This window comes from Athene cunicularia (assembly GCF_003259725.1).
Source record: "Athene cunicularia isolate RWA chromosome 1 unlocalized genomic scaffold, athCun1 chr1_part1, whole genome shotgun sequence".
Classification (NCBI taxonomy): domain Eukaryota; kingdom Metazoa; phylum Chordata; class Aves; order Strigiformes; family Strigidae; genus Athene; species Athene cunicularia.
In genome coordinates, this window is record NW_020799091.1 from 16,076,757 (window position 1) to 16,090,298 (window position 13,542).

Below are 13,542 nucleotides of genomic sequence, written 5' to 3' on the forward strand. Positions count from 1 at the left end.
TTGTATTATTCAGGTGATCAGTCAGATGTTCACTTCACTTCCCAGTCTTGAAGTCGATGTACATAATCCAAAATGAGCATCCATAAATTGATAGCTACTTTTCTTGAAGTGGTCAGCAGCATAAACAGGTGAGGTGATCCCAAGGTCTTGCTGCAACAACAAAACCCAAAGGCTCAGTTGGAAAACTGTAAATTTTTTTTTTTTTTACTTGTCTCGTTACAGGAATGACACCCCAACCCTACCCCCCAGCAAAAAGAATAGTAACTGGGTAGTCTTAAAATGAGGCTTCACTGATCATGAAGGAAATAGAGTACACTGGGTGTCTCAAGTTAGAGACACAACTGTAGGCATGACCACTGTCTACCTGGATTGAAAACATGGCAACCCAGCCATTAAAGAAGGGAAGAAAATGAGAGAAACAAAACAAAGATAACATCTCATTCTCGTAGATGAGAAGCCCTGTGAAATTTTTATGGGAGTGGGACCAGAACTTTTCCAAGGGTGTCTCTTCACAGGACCTTGCCCACATTACCTCCAAAAGGGAGGATGATGAGAAAGCAGCTGCTTCAAGTGGATGCAAGGCCTCACTGAGGCTGCCCATCTGAGGAGGGTGTCACAGCTCTGGCAGTCTTGTATTGCACAGGATGCTGATAGCTGAAATTCAGGAAAAAAAAAATCATCAATGGCAAAATTAGTGAAGGTGACATGAGGGAAAACTGCAGGATGTAAATGTGCACATCTCAGACCTGGTCTGTGGACATCAGTAACTGCAGTGTTAGCAATCGGGCTGATTCAAATACTCACTTCTTAGTGTTGGACCCTTAGGTAACCGAGTGGAATAATTCCAAGAAAAAATAAGCAATTAATTGAAATAGTATGTTGTGTGACACCAGAGATCACTATCTGATTCTCCTCGTGGCATTGCCTTTGGCCTCTGAACAAATGCTGTCTTCCAGAAGAGAGAGAGAGCAGAAGTGAAAATGATTTCTGCTTGCTTGAATCAAGCCCCTAGACCTTAAGTTACATTTTGAGTGATCTAGTCCTAATATTAAAAATCCCACAAACAAAAACCCAAACTGAACTATCTTTTGTTTAATCCAGGTGATGTTCATATGCTTAGCATGGAAAAATACTTAATTGTTTTTAGGCTAGAACCCTTGCACTCAACATTTTACAGGACTTGAGTCTTTCTTTCCCATCCCATCCCCCCTCACGTTGCTCCTCACTTTGGTGAAGTATCTTTTCAGAAGTGAGGAATGTGGGGACCTGGGATGTGCAAGGTAGTGCCACATAGATAGAAACACACCCTGCCACTGAATTGCACCTTAAATTAATCGTAGTTCTGTAAAACTTCAAGCATCTGCACTGAAGTTTTACGTGTGAGCTATTTATTTTATTCTGAAGATTTTCTGGACAAATTTCAGCAAAAGCAAGTCAGTCATTTCTTTAGGATTAAGGAAAATCCATTGGCTAGCCTAATATTGGACATAAAAAACCTGCACCCAGACGGTCTTTCTCAGAAACTCTGTCCTTCCCTTACACAGTAGAGACTTGAAATCTCCTGGGGTAAGGACAAGGGGACATGTGTCATACTGTATGTGTTTCCGCAAATCTGTATGTGGTCATTTTTGTTAATGTAGCGCAGAGCATCACAGGACTGTTTGCACTGAGCTGTTCTTGAAGGCTGTGGGCTGCCACGACCTGAAGAGGAGGAGGCTCACAGTAACTTCTCTTTATTAATGACTCTGAGATGTGTGTATAATTAGCGGTGGGAGTAAGTAGGTTGAATATCCAGGTGGTAACACGTGCAGTTTGCACTAACTATGGAAGCAGTCCATTAAATACTCCCCATTTTGGATCTCGCTTCCATCTGGTGGAACACATGGAACTGAGGGCAGTGGGTGTGCAACTCTAGGCAGGTTACGCCTCTGTTCTGAAGTTGCTCCTGGCCACTGCCAGCACAGGGATGGCAGGGAGGAGATGTGGGGCACCAGGAGCTCACCCATATCCTCTGTTTGGCAAGAAGGAGAGCAAAAACTTAATGAAAATGAGAGTGGTGAAACTAATTTCACCCATCCACCATTCCCCCATGAATAACATTTCATGGAGCATTTGACTGGCTTTAGATGAAGCGCAAACATGACTTGCTTTGTGTATGATGTGCAACTTGGAACTTAAAAATATGTGGGGTTTTTTAACATAAAATTGCTCTGCTTTGCCACTGCCTGTGCTGTTCTGCTCTAAACTACTCTGAGTTTGTACAGTAGTAAAATCATTATGGCTGTGGTTCAGTGACACGCTACAAGCAGTCTTGTCAGGCTTTTCAGCTTTGAAACGCAGCCTTTCTGTAAAACCATGGGGCATAGCATGTGAAGCATGTAAAAAAGAAAACCCTAAACAAACAAACCAGACAAACCCAAGCATCAAAGGAAGAAAAACACTGCATAGGTTATTCTGAAAGGGTTATAGCAACAAATGGCATGAAACTGCAGCAAGAGAAATGGCCTAATGATGACATCTCTGATTCTGTAGATTAATCTCAAAAGATAAACAGTGAAAATCCTTGTTCTCAAAGTTTAACAGTAATATGGATTAAAGAAAATGTTTCAGTATGTCAAAGAAGACAGATGAGGAACCTGTGCAGCTTAATATCAGTGGAGCCTGTGTTCCACAGAGGAATGAATGTACAGACTAAGCTGTACCCTCTAAATTCATACTAGATGTTCAGATAATTTCAGACATTATTAAAAATTAAATGGTTTATTCCCATGTATAATATAATTCTTATAAGCATGGCTGTTGTGTGCTGCATAACTTGTATTTAATATTATTAAATCTTAACCTAAACCCAAATAAACTGTTGTAATTTAAAGCCTCAGAAGACACATTTGGTGGGTTTTTTGTTTTACTTTTTGGGGTGATTTTTTTTTTTTTGTGTGTGTGTGTATGGTTTGGGTCTTGGTTGGGTTTTTTTAATGAGTCATCAAGAAATGTAGAAAGAAAACAAAATCTGCATTATAATGAAAAGAGAGCCATTATGGTGATTCTTAATGTAAGACAAAAAAATAAGCTGCCTAGAGACAGATCTTTGGGGTTTTGGCTTCTTTATGCTAGCTTTTGTGGCATAGAAGCAAAATGAATATTTTTAGCTTTTTGCTGAGTTTTCTCTCCCCCTCACCCATTTTCAAGTTCACATTTCTGGACTCAGGGCATTATTTGAGAAGCTGTCATTTGAATGAGGGGAAAGATTCAGTGATGTGCTTGTTGCAGGCATTCAGTGCTGCTGTGCATAGTTAGAATGAGATTTCAATGTGAAGATTCACTTGTCAAAGTTTTAAAAAAATCCCAAATGTTATAATCTAAGGAAGGCACTAAATACAGCTATGCATTTAACAAGACCTTGTTTAATGTAATATTGATCTTTTGGAAACTGTCCCGTTGTCATTAAAGTGTTAGACTGTCAATTCACTGCTGTAACATTTCTCATGTGAATTAAACCGGTATGTATGTGGTAGTGTTGTTTCATGGCTACATATGATTAAGTTGGATTATGTTGGCGCTTTCCCCACCACCCCCCCCCTCAGGTTGGGAGTATCTCTTCAGGCATGCCTGCTGCAGATTGTGGGGTACAGAAATCTGATTGCAGAGGTTGAAAAGCTGCGTAGAGAGCCGTATGATTCAGACAATCCGCAACATGAGGAAATGCTTCTGAAGGTAAGTGTTTAAGAGGTAGTTAGAGGGCATCCCTTATTCATGTCAGCTCCAAATGGCCTAGTTTATAAACATTTTTCAAACATGGAGAGGTATGGTCACCTTCCTCTCTTGTATACCTGTTTTAAGACAAGGCTATACAGCATATTAATCTGGTTTGGGTGTAACACCCGCCAAGCAAGCAGTTCATCCCTGCTTGATGAACGTGTATCTCTTGATTGACTATATCTAGGAACTGGATACACAACTCTTACTGTAGATAACAGCTCTACGCTATGAGCTCTGAAAAAATAGCCCATTGTCCTACTTCAGTACACCTTTCTTCAGCTTGAGAAGCGTATTTTTCTCCCTTAACCAGAATTAACTTTTTTTTTTTTCTTCCATTTCTTCTATTTTTGAAGACATTGTCTGTGTATCCCAATGACAGACCTCTAGCTTTCATTGTGTGGGATTGAAGAGTGGGAGATAATGCCTTACACATTTATATTTACCAACTATATTTTCAAACGAAATTAAAATGAAACCATTTTTTAGATAATATATGCAGTGATAAAAACCATACCAGTTGGGTTTTACTTACTTCATGTTTTCAGGTAAGCCTTGCACTGGAGCAGATAATAGAAATGTATTTTCAGGAACATGATCTTGAAGCCATAAGCAGAGGGAGAGCTGGAGAGCTCTTATATTAGAAAGGAGTTGAGGAGAGACTGAAGGGGGTGGAAAATAGTCTAACAGCAAGTCCCAGAATTCTTTCTGATCGTGTTTCTGACTAGCTAGTGAGAGATGCTTCAGAGAAATGGCAAGAAACAAAGAATAGTGATAATGAGTTTATCTACAATCAGAATGTCTTGTTACAGAATTTTTAGAGGTCTTATAAAAGCATACCACATGCTTCAGGTATTTTTAATTATTTTTGAACAAAAATATTGAAAACACAAACTACCTGTGCTTCTGTCTCCATCTGACTTCAGCTGGGATCCTCTTTATGGGAGGATGAAACTGTCTTCTACACTCTAGCTTGGAGCGTGGTGCTTTACAGAAGTTAGTGGGAGGTTCTGGGAAGCTTACCTTAGTTACTTGGGCTTCCAGGTAATTCCAAAAATCTCAGTATATATCTTATATAAGCACTTACCAATGCAAGTAAGTATTTTTAAAAAAAACGCATCAAATGGTGAGAGAGTTCCTGTAGGTGTCAGGAAAGCTGTCTTTAAGTTTGGCTCCTTGCTGGGAGGTGGGAGTCTTGCTCAGAAGGAGTCAAAATCCAGAGCTTCCTCTTGAAGGAGTGCTCTAGCCACCAGGTAGAATGGATCAGGTGGATTCCTGCTCAAGTCCTGCCCATGTGCAGTCAAATGTGCAAATTTCTGGGGATTTTTAACTAGGGTGGGTTTTAACTAAAAGGTCACACAGATTTACCCAGTGCAGAAGCCTTTGTCTTGGAGGTGGGCAATCCAGGTGCCAGCCCACAGTGTTGGCCCCTGAAAATACAGGGTACCTGGCTGCAGGCTTAATGAGGGCCTTTGACACCAGGAAAACTGCCCAGAGTGCAAGAAGATGGATCTGAGGATGGGATCACAGGTGAGAAGCACCGAAGAACTGGCTGTGGTCTCCTTCCTGGCCACCCAACCTGTGAGGGCAAGGTCCTGATTCTTAGATGCTCCTGAGAATCATGTCAGCAATGATGTGTAGTCATGCAAGCGCTTGAAAAACATAACTGCATGAGAATAAAAACAGAAGGGAAGCCAAGCACTTGTCTGAGGGGAGATTAAACAGTGGAGTTTATTCTGTAAAATTTGTAATGTTGAGGAAAGTATCAGTTTCACCATCTGCCTCCAGTGCAACCTGTGTATTAGCACTTGTTTGCAGCAGGCATTTTGCTTTTGTGAATTCTCATGTCAAATGGAAATATGTCCGAGGGTTTAATTTGGTTTCCAACCCACACTGGGGAAGAGTAGGATAGTCGATTTTCATTCCTTCTAGGTATTCTGCTAAGTGATCTCTGCAGTAGGTAATTCAGGTTCCTAATCTGCCATTCATTCATGTTTACCAGGAAGGCACTTTATGAATAAGAGAAATATTAACTTAATGTGATTGAACTAATGAATAATGCTGTATTTACTGTTGATGGATGAATGAGTGAGGTAGCAAATATGATTTAAACAATGATGCTTTATGCAGTCATTACAAAATGAAATCATTAAAATTTTAACCTTCCTAAGGCACTTCATTTTAAATGCAGTCAGAATTGCTAAAACTAATGTGCATACAGCTCTTCCCCTTCGGTAGGCTTTGTCTAAGTACATTTCTTGAGACCCTGCTCACCAACTCATGGTTTCTGGAGAACACATGATTTCTTAATACACTTTGAAAAGGGTGGGCTTATGATATGGCACATGAGGTGTGCAGAAAGGTATGTATTTGTCAGACATGTCAATTTAGGCTGCTTTTAGGTGCCTAGCAACATGATATTTAGGCCCTAAAGTCACTGGGCCAGTGCAGCTAAGTGGATTTATTCTAGCTGAGGATCTGGCTTGTTAAATCTCTTTCTTTTTTTTTTTTTTTTTTATGTGAGATCAATGAATGATTCACCCCTTGGTTATATATGAAGGTGGCACATGCTATTCTTGTATGGATTTTTTTTTTTTAATGTTCTCTGATTTGCTTTTCAGTACTGTGGTAGCCAAGTCAGCACTCTTGATTTATAACCCTTCCAGAGACTTGCAAAAGATGCTGGAGAAAAGATTGCTGCAGAGTCACAGGGACCTGAGGGCTGATTGCCTGCCACTCTGTCAGTGATTTACAACCAAATTCCAGCCCATGCCTATCTTTGTGCTCATGGAGGCAGACACTAGTTTGATGCACAAAATGTGAATGAAACAAGTCCCTGTGTGAAATATTACAGCAGCTGCTAAGGTCAGAAGGCCTTGCAGGGCTGAAACATCTGCAATTCTTGACTGGTTTAGGATTTCCCCTCACCTCCAGGAATTTAATTTGATTTTATGTTTGGATTGCTGGGATAGCAATGCAGTGATGCTACGTCAGAATTTAGCTTGGTTTAAAAAGAAGAAAAAGCCATACTAATATGTGGAAGTTTAATTATGTTTTCCCTGTAATCTTCCTAGCTGTGGAAGTGCTTGAAGCCCAATTCACCACTGAAAGCTCGGATTTCGAAGCAGTGGTGCGAAATTGGTTTCCAAGGTGACGATCCTAAAACAGACTTTAGAGGCATGGGTCTCCTGGGCTTATATAACTTGGTGTAAGTATGTTCCTCTGTAAATGGGTTTATGTGTGCCTGAAGTAATGAAAAACAGCATTACTTGAAGATTCTTAGCAAGTCTGGGGGGGGGGGGTGTTCTCTTTGCAAAGGGGTCTCCTTTCTTTAGGTATTCCTAATTCAAATCAGTAATACCGCTTGCTAAACCCTTTCTTTAGTTTCTCTGTGATATAGTAAGTTAGGACCACTTCCCGTAACAAAGAAACCTTAAAGTATATTTTCACCAATATGTAGATCTCCTCAAACAGAATGCCCTAGAAGTGGGTAGGTGGGAGCCTTATGCTACTGCTCAGCTTTCTTGTTTGAGAATTTCATGCTAAATTCTTAGGCAAAACACTTCAAATGAAGCCACTGATGGCAGACTTCTGTAGTTGGACTACTTCAGTTTCTGTTGATACTCAAAATTAGGTAGAGAGTTTATATCACTTTTCCTTCTGTATCATGCTCTCCAGGTGTTGGTACCATATCTGGGGTTGGTAATTTGAGAGTCAATCCATGCCTGTTATTTCCTGTTATAGAAACATTTGGTAAAATAACTTCTCCCTATGAGGGAGAAAAAAATATTTTCTGCTTTTACAGATTGAAGGACATAAATCATCCATTGTCTGTATATCATTCTCTAACAAAGGTTATCTGAGGATCTGGACTCTTGATTCTGACTTTGAACATCCATTGGAGATTAATGTATTTATATATGTACCATATATTTAGTTTCTCAGTACCATATATTTAATTTCTCAGTCTCCTGTGATGACTTTTATCTTGCTTAATGAATCTGCCAGATCAAGAAGCTTGAACTGCTTTCTCTTGAGCTCAGCACCCAACATGCTCTAGTAATAAGCAACTGATTTTCTGTAGGATGGGTAGCAAGGGGACTCTGGTAACACACATTCACTAAGCGCTTATAGGATTGCACTTGTAATTTGAGACTGCTTTCATCTTTCATTTTGGGGGTCTGAGTGGTCGCTTAATGAATTTAACTTGTGTTACGCAGTATGAGTATAATTTAACATGTAGTGAACTTTTAAAAGGGTGTGTATGGACAGTTTAATATGATTTAAGATTATTTTGTTGTTGTTGTGCTTCTTTAACTATTCATCCTAAACATATGTATCTACAGGTATTTTGCTGAATGGGACACTGAGATAGCTCAGCAAGTTCTCTCTGATTCTCTTCAGCCTAAGTACAGGTAATGCTTGAGATCAGAAAAAATAACATGAGAGCACACTGTGCTGACTGGTGTCTGGGGGAGGGGGACGTATTTTTTTCTTTTTGTTGGGCATATGCTTGGGTATTGCCACCTGCTATCTGTTTTTAAGTACTGATCCTGAAAACTGATCCAGTCCAAGAGGCGAACTTGTATGCTGAATCTTAGAAATAGTTAAACTTAGTGTTAAATGTTTTCACTTATACTTCTAATTTCAAGTGATTTTGTGGTTTTATTTACCTTTCTTTTAATTCTTTTGTCTTTACATAATGAAGGGAAGTCACTAAGAAGGAACTAAGGTATTTTTTTTTCTTTTCTCTTTAGTTTTATGAGACCCTACATGTAAATAAAGATCAAACCATAGTGCAATTTGGAGTGTTATAAACTGAAAGTCTTTGTGGCAACACCAAGAGATCCATATTCCTTTCTCTAAAATTAATACCAGTGTAGCTGATGGTGCAACACTGGGTACATCTGAGCATGTTTTATATATAAAGAATGAAATCAACCTTGCTTGATGTAGCTAAAGCACGGTATTTTAGTTATTTAGTACCAGGCTTAAACAAATTTTGTGTGATTTTTCACCTGTGGGGAAAAAGTCTAAGCAGTGGTCACAACAGCTGTGACTGACTTGATAATCAGAAGTAGTCTAGGCCAATGACTTATTAGCACAGTTGAAGAGTCACTTTATTTATAGTCGCATACTCTACCTTGACTAATGATGGGTCCTATATGGCTAGTCTGTTGTCCTGACTGTTGAGAGATCAGGTGCCTTCAAGTGGCAAAAAAATTGTGTTGTGAATGATTTATGAAAAAGAGATTTATTCCGTAATAATTGGGGAGTGGAGAGAGGAATGCTTCTTAGCCAGTTATATAGCAATTGTTTGCCTTAAAATACTTTTTTTCTTCTGCCAGTAATGGTAGATATCCATATAGCAGGTCCACATCTGAATCCTGTGAATTTTTTCATCTCCTCAGTATTTTGTGGTTGAGTTCCCAATGATAATTCTGTGACAGAGCACTTTGAACACATTAGTTCTTCATTTACATGTTTGATTACCAAGGGCTGTCTTGGAGTGCCATGTGAGCATGAGCAATTTCTGTTCCTCGAAAGAGCATTCAGTAGAAGGTAGATGCTGCTGGTGGTGCCTGTGGTGGTGGTGGTGTTGGTGTGGTTGCTCAGCAGCTGTGCTGGTTTCCAGCGTGATCATGATGAATATAATTTCTGTATCTGTTGAACTATATTGCTTGTCCACATCCTACATGTACCACCTTTATTATTTGCTTGGGGTTTTTAACTGATGTTGTGCCACAGCCTGCAATGATGGCTAAGATTTTAGAGAATGAATGAAAACTGATGTATTCCTATATGCTAAGCCATTTAGGAGATGAAGTTCTGTCCTCGTGCATGCCACCTGCTAACACTCAGGTCAGGATGGGTATGAACCTATTAGTAGCTTAAATACTTAATGGCAACAATTTTAAAATAGTATATTTACATGAAGCTCATGGGATTGTATTTAGTGTAATATATATTTATCGTAGTTCAAGTATAGTCCAAGAACAACTCTTTCACACATAGCTGTCTAGAATTTGGGATCTAAAGCTTGCAAACTCTCATCTGCTTTACCAAGGCAAAACTCCCACAGGCATGTCTAAGTTGTAGCCCACCAGTTAGGGTTGGTTCCATGCCTGCTTTTAGCTGGTGATGATTGCAGGCAACGATTTCTGCTAAATGTGCTCCATTTGAGCAGATTAAAACCTGGTTAGTGGGATGTCAGCTGACTGGTTGCATCAAACCGTTCTTTTAAATAAAAATGTTGTTGAACAGCAGAAATTCAGTCTAAAATCAATCTGCTTCCTAACTAATGCTGTGATTCTGTAATTTTGTTTGAGGGGAGAGACTTTGTGTGCTCTTGAAAAGCTCTGCGATATTGTGTCAAATAATAGGAAATACTGTTCCTTTTTTTTTGGCTGTTGACTGGTTTCTAATTTGGCTGGACATAAAAACTTTCTATCAGAGGAGTATTTTTTGTGTTTGCTGCCTCAGGTGAATCATCTCCAGTGATGAGTGTCATGTATATCTTTGAAAACACAAAAGGTTGAAACTATCTTTTATTAGTTAAAAGAAATGTAATATTTTCAACTTTTTGTATAGCTCAGACTTACCTGAAGTGGATCATCTTGGTGGTCAATGTAGAAAACAACCAACTTTTACTGAGAGCATTGACATAGGCACATACTTTGTATGATGAAGCAAGTTTATCAGCAAAGCTATAAAGCCAGTTACCCCTTTCAGGTCTTTTTATACTAATCCATTTGGTCAGAAGAGAGTTAAATGTGATTAGCCATATCAATGGAGGTAAAATATTGTGCTCAGTCAATGTTATAATGTCAAAGAAATGCAAAGAAGATATTTATTGATTAGTAATGCATGGCAATATCTGAATGACTTTTTTTTTTTTTTTCCCTCAGCCAATTCAGCAAAGCTGAATGGGAGAAAAAAAAGTTTGATAAGGCAATCGGGTAAGCTTAAAAGTCTTTTTAAAGTTTCCACAAACACAGCAGTTAACAATGATGTATATTTGAGGGGAAAAAGGTGTTTACTGATAACTTTTTAAAGGAAACTTCAGTGTACATATACTAGCATGTATTGTCTTAACCATGCCTTGATTTTGATCAAAGATTACAGGAAAAACAGTTTGAAGTAAGAACTTTGAAAAAATAACCCACAGATGCTGTATTAAGGAGAAGCTTTCTCTGTATGCTATGAATAGTTTAGTGATGAATATCTGTTTAATTCTTCTTGACACATAACGTGATTAAGTCTCACTTCTTACTATCAGAGCCAGGTTCTGATGTGCTTTCAGGAAAGTATAATAGAGAAGAAATAGTAGTGAGGTGTTTTCTTCTTAAGCTGTGGGTTTGGTTTATCTGCATTATTCATGAGTGTGAAACTGGATGTTCCTTCCTGAGTGTATCTGAAAATCTGTAATACAACATTTTAATGCCCATCTTTCATTTTTCTGTGAAACTTGCCATTAGACCTCACATTGCAGAAAACTTCTGGACTTATATTTCAGGAGGACAAAAAAATAAATCAAAGGTTAAAGAAAAGTATTTTGATCTACTCAATAGCGATAATTGAAAAAATACCCAGGACAACCTACGGAAGACAGCTGTGTTTACAGGAGGGGAAAAAAAAAAAAATGGAACAAATTTGCTTTTATCACTAAATGTCAGTGTGGGAGACTTTATATTTTCTTGGGAAATAGTCACTGCCAGAAATGTCAAGTTCTTTTATGCAACAGGCTCACAAATTAAGAAATAACTTCCAATTTCTGAGTTCTGTTGTGCCTAAATATACTTCCCTTGTTGATATCTCTTAGCAGGACAGGAGTTTGCTTCATCGGTCTGATTTTCTGTTTCCAGCGTGCTCTGATTTAGGTTTTTGCCTGTTTTCTGGCCTGTGTAGTTTTCTGTTAGGAAGAAATTGGAGATGACTCAGCTGAATCTCTTTCACAGGCTTTTTAACCATGTGAATGTCTTTATAGGACTGATTGTTGAAAACTGATGTCCCTAACTGTGGGTAATAAATTCCAGTGGGGCAGATGGGTTAAAATAGCAAGCGATGGATCACCTTGCAGACACAGTCACTGTGTGGAGTGCTTGCCCTTTGTCAGAGGTGAGCACAGGGATGCCTGGGCTTGGTCTTATTCTGCAGGAATGAATCTGTGCTGCTCCACTGAAAATGCTGGCACAGTGATGAAACTCCTGCTTTCAGTGTGACCATATGTTTCACAAGGGAAACGCTGCCATTAGAGTGTACAAAGCAGGCAGGATAAATGTTTTTTCTTGTTTTGCACCCCCCTACCTTGGAAGCTTATGAAGGAGAGAATAAATACACCTCAGCAGCACACAGAATCTGCAGTATCAATGTCATCATTGTTTCTTACAGTGTGGTGAAAGAAGACAAAATGCACAAATGTTGCTACTTCTTTTTCTTACAGCTATTCTTTTGCTATCGTGGGCATTAACATAACAGACCTTGCGTACAACCTGCTTGTGAGTGGAGCTCTGAAGACCCATTTCTACAATGTTGCTCCAGAAGCACCAACACTAACTCACTTTCAGCAGACGTTTTGTAAGTGGCGGGGGATTGGGAAATATTGAATTTGTACTCCTACTAAACCCTTTTTCACTACCCATACTTTTTTTAAAAAAAAAAAAATAATCTGACAGCACAGAAACTATCATACTAGTTGCTCTCCTGTCTTTAGGATGCTTGGATTCTTAGTTGTCATGGATGCCACTACCAAACCAAGGAGTAAAACAAACAAAGCAAAAAACAAAACCAAACCAAAAAAAAAGCAAACAAAAACCACCAAGTGCCTGAACAAGTGACCTTCCTATCTTCTTAGACTGGTTTTAAATAATAATAATAATAATAATAATAATAATAATAATAAACTAAAGGTACTTTAAAGAGCTTCTGAAGATTGCTTCTCCATAAATCCAACTGTCTTAAAATATTTGCATCTACATTCAAGTGTAATGCTCCACCCTTCAGTAGAGTTGTCCTCTCTCAAAATAATGCTTTCCCAGCCCTTCCCCCTGTATTTCAGCATCTCTTCTGCAGCACAGACCTGCTGTGCATCCTTGCACAGCAGGAGCAACACTTTTAGTTATCAGTTTCTTGCCTATAAATTAAAAACTATTAGAAATCAAGATGCACGGTTTTCCACATTTTCTGACAATTGCAAAGGTTTTCTTCTGGTTTTTGGTTGTTTGGTTTGTTTTTTGGTTTTTTTTTTGGGGGGGGTGACTATTTAGGTAACAGATTTTTTTTTTTTGTTTTGCAACTATAATATTTTTCTATTGCTTAAGTAAATAAATGGCAAATATTAGTGTCCTGTGCATATCTTTCATTGAATAGTATAGGCTTTTCAGAACAAGGATGCTATATAATAACACTTGTGTGGGCAGATATACTGTAGCAGGGCTCTTGCTTTTTGCATTGGTTTCTGGGTTGCTGCCCTAGACAGACTGGCTGGTAGGGACTCTGGGGAGTTTAGCCGCTAGGCTTTTGTCTTTGGTGGCAGTTGGCTTGATAAATAAAAAAAAGACAGATAAGTATCTACCTAAATGCATCTTCAGGCCATCTTTTCATTGGAAGAGTTGGTCTTTCTTTTCACCACACACCCGACGTGCTTGTGGCCTTGCGAATGGATATGTCTAGTATGATTGGTTTGGCTCCCGTATCTCATGATCACTAGCCCTTGTTCTTGTGAGGGACTTCAACTTATCAGATGTCCACTGGAAATACAATAGAGCAGAGGGGAAACAGTCTAGA

General features: G+C 38.9%; 1 protein-coding gene across 6 annotated transcripts in view; it reads left to right on the top strand.

Annotated features, from left to right (window-relative positions):
• The window catches only part of ELMOD1 (ELMO domain containing 1), a 48,214-nt gene that overhangs the window by 29,170 nt on the left and 5,502 nt on the right, over nt 1-13,542 (top strand). For 5 of the 6 annotated variants that reach the window (XM_026842331.1, XM_026842349.1, XM_026842367.1 and 2 more), the window contains 6 exons: nt 3,585-3,714; nt 6,831-6,964; nt 8,103-8,171; nt 8,465-8,488; nt 10,665-10,715; nt 12,200-12,333. In XM_026842331.1, the coding sequence (XP_026698132.1) occupies nt 3,585-3,714; nt 6,831-6,964; nt 8,103-8,171; nt 8,465-8,488; nt 10,665-10,715; nt 12,200-12,333 (542 nt within the window). The remainder of the gene's footprint in view (nt 1-3,584; nt 3,715-6,830; nt 6,965-8,102; nt 8,172-8,464; nt 8,489-10,664; nt 10,716-12,199; nt 12,334-13,542) is intronic. The other variant, XM_026842376.1, reaches the window with a different exon arrangement.